Here is an 8362-nt window from a genome sequence, read left to right on the forward strand (position 1 = left end):
GAACACGCCCGGGTGCTGGTCGGGCAGATTGGTCATGACGAGTTTGGCCAGGTGGTGGGCGCCGGCCATGAGCTTGCCCTCCAGGGCGTGGACTAGCGTGTAGGGCACGCCCAGCGCGGCCAGCTGGGCGCGGACGCGAGCCAGCCGGTCGGTGGCGCGCGGCAGGGAGATGACGAAGATCTCGTCGAACACGTCTTCCAGGCGGCACAGGGTGCCCTCGGGAGGACACCCGGGCGCACGCCTCTGGCGGCTGACGTCGCCAGCGGTGGTGAGCAGCTCTTCGATTTTGATGAAGGGTGGATGGTGACCATCGTCTTCGAAGACCTTCCTGGTGGAGGCGCAGGGGGCGGAGCTGGCAGCGAGATGGACCCTGGGCAAAAAGGGTTGCTGCCAGGCTGGAGGGTCGAACTGCAGCAGCAGGAGGTAGGAGGTAGTGAAGGAGAGCGCTGCCACCATTGCCAGCATGGTGAGCTTGGAGAACCGGCGTCCAACCAAGTTCATTGTCAAAAGAGGCGCGTTCGTATCACCCTGCACTTCACCATATCACATATGCAACCTGGAGAAGGAGGGGGCACATTCCAGGCATACATTGTAACACATTCCAGGCATTCTTTACGTCTGGTTTTTGCACATCGGCCTGTTTGAAAGTGCTTGTTTGAAAGTGCATGGCAGTCTAAAACCAGACAAAAATGTAGCACATTCCAGGGCTAAAGAAATCTGGTGAAGTGCAGGAATGTAAAGAATGACTGAATGTGGATTGGCTACTACTGCACCAAGGGGTTGGTGCACATAGCTGCATTCCACAACAGACAGTTACATTCTTGGTTGTTCAAGTCACAACCCTCTATGGGATGTGACTGTTTGAGGGGGGGTGGGGGCAACAGTCAAGTGAGAACAGACAGTTTACATAGCAGCACAACACATACATTCATACACACACACAGATGGAACATGCAGATTGAGGAAGTGAACTGGCCAGCAGTGAAGAAGAGGGCCCACATCAGCAAGATTACCAAGGTACAAGCTCACATGCACTACTGCAAGACTGATCCTTCTCTATTCACTACAGGTGCACCACAAGTGGTGGTGGTGGTTGATGAAGGTGAGTAGAGTGCAGGGACAAGGGAAAGATAGTAGGTGGGGTTTGCTTGGTAGAGAAGGTGGCATGGAGTGCTGGGAGGAAAAGAGGGAGATGGAGCTGGTGCTGGCAGCTCCAAGCTCTGGAGGAGGAAGTTGTAGAGGGCTTGAGGAAGAGGAAAGTGATTGGATATATGCATGGTGAGGAAGGCACAAGCAGAGTGAACCATTTCACACTTCATCTGAGGGATGGGGATGTGGTGAAGGTAGCAGTGAGGCTCTGGAAGGGCAGTAATAGGGTGAGGGCGCCATGTGGATGCCAGAGGGACGTGGCGGTGGGAGAAGATGAGGACATTGAAGCTGCTGATGAAAGGGTCAGAAGTAGGAAGCTTGTTGCTGGTGAAGGAGGGGGAAGTGAAGGAAAAGTGGAGAAGATGGAAAACTTGGAGGTTCTTGTGATGCTGTGGGTGATGTTGGAGGGAGAAGAGCTGATGTAGAAGCCAATGCTGCAGGTAGTGGAAAGTTGTTCCACAGCATTGAAGATGTTGAGTGGATGATTGGCACCATGAATGGTGAAGTCATGGATGTAAACTGAAACCTGTATTGATATGTGAGTGGATAGATGAGAAAGAAGAACAATTGTGATGTGGGTCAGCAGATGTTGATGAATAAAACATCTGATGTGCATTGGAAGTTGTCAACAAATACAACTTCCAATGCACATTGGAAGTTGTTGACAAATACAACTTCTGATGCACATTGGACGTTGATGAAAAAACCAAATGGATAGGGAAGAGGAAGGATGAACTGGCCATGTGTGAAATTGAGGTTTGGCAAGTAGCTTGTGCAGCAGGCTGGTCATGTGAGGGCTGTATTTCTTATGCAGCTCCACCTGAGCCTTGTGGCGTTGCTTTGATGGTGACTCCTTGGGGGTGGCAGCTGCCTTACCCTTCATGGCTGCTACACAGGCACCACAAATATTTGTTTGCAATTAAAAAATGAGCAGAGAGCAAAGTAGGACAATATGCACTTGGTGGGGAGGTAGGCTCAACAACAACTGGAGTGGTAGGTGCAGCAGCTTTGGAAGAGGATGGCAGTGGAGAGAGAGAGAGAGAAAGAGACATGAGTAAAGTGGAAGAAAAGAGCATCAATAAGAGAAGTGTGCAGATATGCCTTTGGCCAAGGCTTCAAGAACAGTGGCAGGTGTTGCTGGAAGCTAGTAGATTCAGAATGGGGCAGCATGGACTTCTCCTCTGTGAGGGATGCAGCTTCAGCAGCAGTGAGCTCATGCTGCAGATCTTCACCCATTATCTACTTGGCTTGGTCATCAACAAGCTTACTGTGGAAGGGGTGGTTGTTGAAGCAGTCCATGACTTTGCAGGTGATCATGGCTGGCTTCTGGACATCAATGGTACAGCCATCAGGCATGATGTACTCACTGAGGCAGATGCATTTCCAGATCTGTGCCAGTTCCTTGAGGAGGCAGTAGTTGGCTTCTATTGCTGCTGCCTCTGCAGCCTGGAAGGCGTCCATCTGATACTCCAATGGGAAGTGATGAGGGACCAGAACCATTCTGGGGAAGTGGGGTACGTAGAGTGATGTTGGGCATAATGCTGGCAAGGCAAGAGAAGAGATGGATACTTTTGGCAGGTGCATTTTTGAGGATACTGATATGTGTCCTTGAATGCAGAGACACTCATACCTCAGACCATCCCTCACTGGTGTAGCCTTCAGCACCAGCCTGACCTGGCCAGTCCACACCTTCATAGCACTGCTCATTTGGATACCAGCAACCCCAAGGTGTCAGGAGCTGATGTTGCTGCCCACTGAACTGCACCAACAGTGGATTGAGGATGGCAAGGGCTTAATCAACCTTGCCAATGCAACCATGTTTGGTACGCCCAAGTCATTATGTGCTGATTCCACATCAACCATTGAATTATATGTCCTTGTATCCACACATCCCACTCATCCAATGCATATCAGATGGTCTTCTTGTGCATTTATTGCAATACTGACATGTCTCCTCCAATCCTGTTTTATGCAGCTCATCATTGGCCTGTTGACTACATGGGTTGAAACACTCTTCCAGAGCATGAAGGAATTGGGAATCTTCCACAGCCACAGCTTCCTCATTCACTGTCTCAACAAAGATGAACATGTTGACCCAAACAACACCAATGAAATTGGTAAGTTGTAATTTTGGCTGCTTGCAACATCTTGCTTACACCAACTTCCCTTGGTATCACAGAGGCTGTTGACTGCAACCATTGACTGATTGTTTGGTGCATGCTTGGCCTCAATGAATGGGAACATTTCCAGATTGTCAGCCAAGGTGGGACGACATGGATGTCAACCACCTGATACTCAATGTGCTCTCTCAGTCCATCCTCACCCACTACAAGCACACCCTTCCATCCAGCCTGGGCTACAGCATTTGGCACGCCAAACTTTGCTCTTCACTGCCTGTTTTTATGATGTTGTATTAACAACAAAATTGCTTGATCTCAGCAACCATGCAGAGGCAATATTGCATCTTTTCTGCTTCACTTACACTACCATTGTGCAATCAGGCAAGTACTTGGAGGAGCTCATCAAGCACTGGAAGACAGTGTGTGAACAAACTCTGGCCATTGAGAAGGCCATTGCTGATGCTGAGGAAGCAGAGTGCCATCTAACCTGTCCTGGGGCTGCTGCATCTCTCATGGATAAGGTGGTGCAGCTCAAGCACCTTGACCTGTCTCCACAAGATATCTACCTTGAAGTGGCAGACTACCATCAGCGCCCTGCAGTTTGACACATCCCCAAGGCCAAAGTCTTGACTGGAATGCAGATTGAGGATGAGGAGTGGTGTGTGAGTCTCTTGGCCCTGTGTGAGGAATGGGAGCTGTGGAAGGCTGGGCAGAGCATCTCCACCTCTTCTGGCCTTGCAACCTATGAGTATGATGTTCATGATGAGGATTTGGTACCATGTCTGTCCCTGCTGGAGTGTTACTGTTGTTTCCTTGACTTCTCATTCTTGTAGCTGACTTATCTTGTGCAGTGCCTGCAACTCCTCCCCCCATCCCTACTAAATTGAAGAAGACCTCAGCCAAGAAGGCTGAGGCACTCAAGAAGAAGAAGGTGGCCAAGAGGGACACTTCAGCATGAGTGGAGAGATTTGGAAGTGGTCTTCACACTCTCATGAATGTACACTGCCTTGAGCTTGAAAAGCAACTGGTGCAACATACTCTTTTTTGTGCATGCACCTGATCTGACATGTGTTGGATCACACAGTTATTTTTTATTTTCTATTTTATTCTATTTCATATATTTATGTTGTCATATTTCCACTTTCCTGTTCCTGTGCATCCTGCCAATCTGTGTCAGATCAGGTATTTCTTTTTTATTGTTAATTTTATTACACTTGTTTTTTCATGTTGCTTTTGATGTATGTCTGCTTTCCTGTTTATGTGCATGTGGACAATCCAATGTGTGTTGGATTAGTATGACTGATTTTTTCTCTTCTCCTGTGCAGGTCTCAATCTACATGCATGATCTTGGCATCAACCAGAATGACTACCTTCTTGATGTCAATGATGCAGCAACCTGACTTCACCACTTGTATGGCATTGGCATATGCATCACCAGCAACCCTTAACACCTCATGTCTGCCAGCAACCAGCGCACACATCACACCAACCTTGAGTACAAGCCCACACTCACCTTCCACTTCTCCAAGGTTGCCTACACCTCAGACCACCCAGCCCTCACATCAGTGGCTTCTTTGTTGTTCTCTTCTGCCATGCTGACTGCCCCTTCAACACCATCTGGGTTCCAAGCCCTCCTCCTGAGAGAGAGACATCTCAGATTGAACTTGTGGTCATTTGAAATGAGAGGTCCAGTCATTTTGAAAAGTGATTTTGTTTGTGAGTTTAAGCTCATAAAAATGGTTTTGATAACACAAAAATGGTTTTATTTTCACAATAACATGACAAAATTGGATGCATCTTGAGATATGGCAGATCAAAATTCCATCATAATGAGAGATGTGATACTGTAACTGGGCCAGCAGTCAAAGTCAAATTTGTTTGGTGTGGTTGGCATAATGTGAGGATTAGTGGGGTAGCCAGTGTTCTTTATTTTATTGGCCTGGTGGCGATTGTCATTGAGAACACACCTAGAGGAGGAAGTTTTTTTGATGAATTGGGAAGTGAACAAAGGAGTTTATTTTAAAAGTTGGAAAGATTGGAAAGACAAGTTTAGTATTCACTCCTATCCACATCAGAACCAGAGTGGAAAGGGGAAAGTGACCCAAGGTCAGGCAATTGGTCAATGTCAGAGTTGTGGCTTCTGTCCCTGCTCCAGCTCCTGCTCTGGCTCCTGCTCTTGTGGTGCTTGTGTTGTATTCCACAGCTGTGCTTGTGGCAGTCATTGTGGGCACTGCTGCATCTGTGGGTGTGGGTGTTGGTATCCTCATGATCTCAATGCTTTCTCTTGTGTGATGGTTCTGAGTGAGGGGTTGTGGAGAGCTGGGACTGCTGTTGATTTTGAGAGTCAGTGATGTATTTCATCACATACACATACACAACGAAAAAAGGGCATGGGTGAATGAAAACCTGTGTAGGGGTGCTAGGAGCTGATGCCGCAGAAGAATGGTGAAGGTCAAGAAGAAGTGGAGGTACTGGATGAGGTGAGTTGATGCGCCACTGTCCAGGCTGCTGTAGTCCAGGGTGTGATGTTGGATGGGTTGGAGTGAATGAGGATGCTGTCAATAGCACTTGTGATGATGTTGGTCTTGGTTTCATTTGGTTGCACAGAAGCTCTGTTGATGTGGTAGCTGAAGTTGAGATGGAAGCAGGCATGAAGTGGAGTAGCATGAAGTGGAGTGTAGTTGAGAACGCTTTGTGGTTTGGTGCTTGAGGTGTAGGCAGTGAGGACAAGCTGATAGAAGACATGACCTATTGTTGGTAGGAAAGCAGGTTAGAAGAGCATGTGCCACCAAGTTACATGAGCACAATACATACTCAGTTGATGCACTTGAGGACGATGAGGGAGGGCTTCTTGTAGGCCATGAGCTTGGGAATCTTGGCAATGTCCTGGACCAGCAGTGACTCTGGATTGAAGGTATAGGACTTGTTTGCTTGACTGATGAAGATGGTGTAGAGGCCTGCATGAGCATTGTGTACATGTATGCAATGAGTTGTCAGCATATTTCTAAAAAGGAGTAAGCTGTGGAAGGGGTAATGAAGAGCAATAAGTCATCACATACGCATACACAATGCAATGTACCATTGTGTTGGACCCCACTGGCACTCTTGGAGCAGATGTTGGGGATGCTCCCTGAGATGAGACACAGAAGCTGCCAGGGGCTATTCTCATTGGCAAGGAGGTTGAGAAGAGCTGCCATTTCCAGCACATTGGTTGTCAGGATGGCAGCAAAGCAGTCTGTGTGGTGAGACAGGTTAGTAATCAAACACATGAGCCTTGATTTGGAGAGCAGTCATACCATGTTGATTTGGATTGGTGTAACCCATCATCTGGTTCAGCCTGTGCTGATCCCAGTGGTGAGTGGATGCATCAATGGAGATGTTGCACAGGATGATGTTGACTAGCTTGGGATTTGTGTGAGTGACCTGGAGCTGTTTGATGCACTTGTGGAGGAGCTTCTGGTTGGATCTGGTTTTGTTGTGTGTTTGTGCTGGTTTGAAAGGTTCTTCTGCTGAGTTGGTGGATTTCCTCTTGCCTTTAGCCTTCGCTCTACGTTTCTCCTTTTCTTCAGCTTTCTCCTTCTCCTCTTTCTCCTTTTGAATCCTCTCTTGCAACTCTTGGATAACGTCTTCAATTTTGATGTGTGGATTGCTGAGGATCAGAAGAAGTTGCTCCTGGTCACAGGCAATGTGATGATCCTAATGTAAAGCAAGCAATTAGATTGGCATATGTTGACTGCAATTCATTGTGTATGTGTATGTGATAAAAATAATGGAGCATATATTGACTACAATTCATTGTGTATGTGTATGTGATGAAAGAACTATGCAAAAGGAGAACATACCCACTCTCCAGTAGCCACCTTGTTCTTGAGGTGGATGAAGTCCCTATCCATGAGGCGTGTAGCCACCTTTCTCACCTTGCTCAGGAACTTGACACGTCTCTGGCAGGCAATGAGGAGCTCCTTGAAGGCTGGAAGGGAGTACAGTCAGCACAATGGGATAGTTATAAGAAATACTGGTGGGGAGCATACTGTTCTTGCTGATCTTGTACTTGTTGCCCACTTGGATCTGCTTGTGCTGTTTGGTTGAGATGTGCTTGAGGACATGAAGCAGAATTGGATCAGAAATTGAGTGATTGTGAAGATAGAGGGGCGTGATTGGCATGGGTTCTTCAGATTCAGCATACAAATTCTCAAGGTATGTGGCACTCTTGGGCCAACCATTGATGTTGAGGAACTTCTTCATGATGCTGGTGTAGTTGCACAGATTTTCTTGTAGCTTCCTCTGTTCTGCCTTGTTGAGCTTCTGAGCCTCAGGCTGCATGAAATAGTGGAGTTAGAAAGTGTTTGGAAGTTTGTAATTGTCTGTCATGTATGCGTACATGACAAAATGTACCATTGAGCTGATGAGCTTCTTCCAGTCAATGGCTCACTCACCTCAAGTAGTGGTCCAGAACTTGTCAGTGCATAGGGTGTCACAGTACTGGAAGAAGTCCTCCCACTCATCCTTGTGAACTGCAGCCTTGTCATGCATGTGGTTCCAGCCCCATGTGAGGATGTGTCTTCTGAGACCTTGTTCTGGATATGGAGAAAGGGTATTTGTTGGACCAGGGACATCATCAAAGTGAGTTGGAAAAAGAAAAACGTACATTGACAATGTCACAACACCACTTGAAAGACTTCCCAGGGAAAAGCCACCATGCAGTCTGAATGTGATGATTGCTGTTGATGATGCAGTACTCAGGCATCCCATCTTTGAGGATGCACTGAGAGGGAGGCAGCTCTTGAACAAGCAGACACTCCATTGTCAGAATGCCCATCTTGTTCATTGACATTGAGAGAACTCTGCATCCTCTAGCAGTCACTAACTGATGAGTGCCACTCTTTGTCATTTGGTTGATGTTGATTGTTGCAGTGTTCATCTTCACATGATCCACACAGAGGACACCATAACACTTGAGGAGGGCCTCCTCTGGAGGCATGGAGAGCTCCTCTTCTGTGGGCTAGGAGGAGATGAATTAGCAAACATTCTATTGCATACATGTATGTGATAGAACGTCTGCAGTTGTGGTGCATAATTGGCTTCACAAACAG

At 47.3% G+C, this 8362-nt stretch overlaps 3 protein-coding genes across 3 annotated transcripts in view; all 3 read right to left on the reverse strand.

Moving 5' to 3' along the window:
* The window catches only part of ACA1_059050 (uncharacterized protein), a gene marked incomplete at both ends in the record, with an annotated part of 1850 nt that extends 1349 nt beyond the window's left edge, over positions 1-501 (reverse strand). Inside the window, one exon of the mRNA XM_004339193.1 lies at positions 7-501. Within this exon, the coding sequence (XP_004339241.1) occupies positions 7-501 (495 nt within the window). The remainder of the gene's footprint in view (positions 1-6) is intronic.
* A 1887-nt stretch (positions 502-2388) lies between these two features.
* On the reverse strand, positions 2389-2856 carry ACA1_059160 (uncharacterized protein; the record flags this gene model as incomplete). Its single annotated transcript, XM_004339194.1, has 2 exons — positions 2389-2650; positions 2780-2856. 2 exons carry the CDS (start codon positions 2854-2856, stop codon positions 2389-2391), a joined length of 339 nt encoding a protein of 112 aa, XP_004339242.1.
* Positions 2857-6083: 3227 nt separating this feature from the next.
* Positions 6084-7592, reverse strand: ACA1_059170 (uncharacterized protein; the record flags this gene model as incomplete). Its single annotated transcript, XM_004339195.1, has 5 exons — positions 6084-6226; positions 6349-6504; positions 6566-6941; positions 7112-7239; positions 7301-7592. The coding sequence occupies 5 exons, from the start codon at positions 7590-7592 to the stop codon at positions 6084-6086; spliced, it is 1095 nt and encodes a 364-aa protein (XP_004339243.1).
* Positions 7593-8362: the final 770 nt, after the last annotated feature.

This window comes from Acanthamoeba castellanii (genome assembly GCF_000313135.1).
Source record: "Acanthamoeba castellanii str. Neff unplaced genomic scaffold scf7180000084599, whole genome shotgun sequence".
Classification (NCBI taxonomy): Eukaryota; Discosea; order Longamoebia; family Acanthamoebidae; genus Acanthamoeba; species Acanthamoeba castellanii.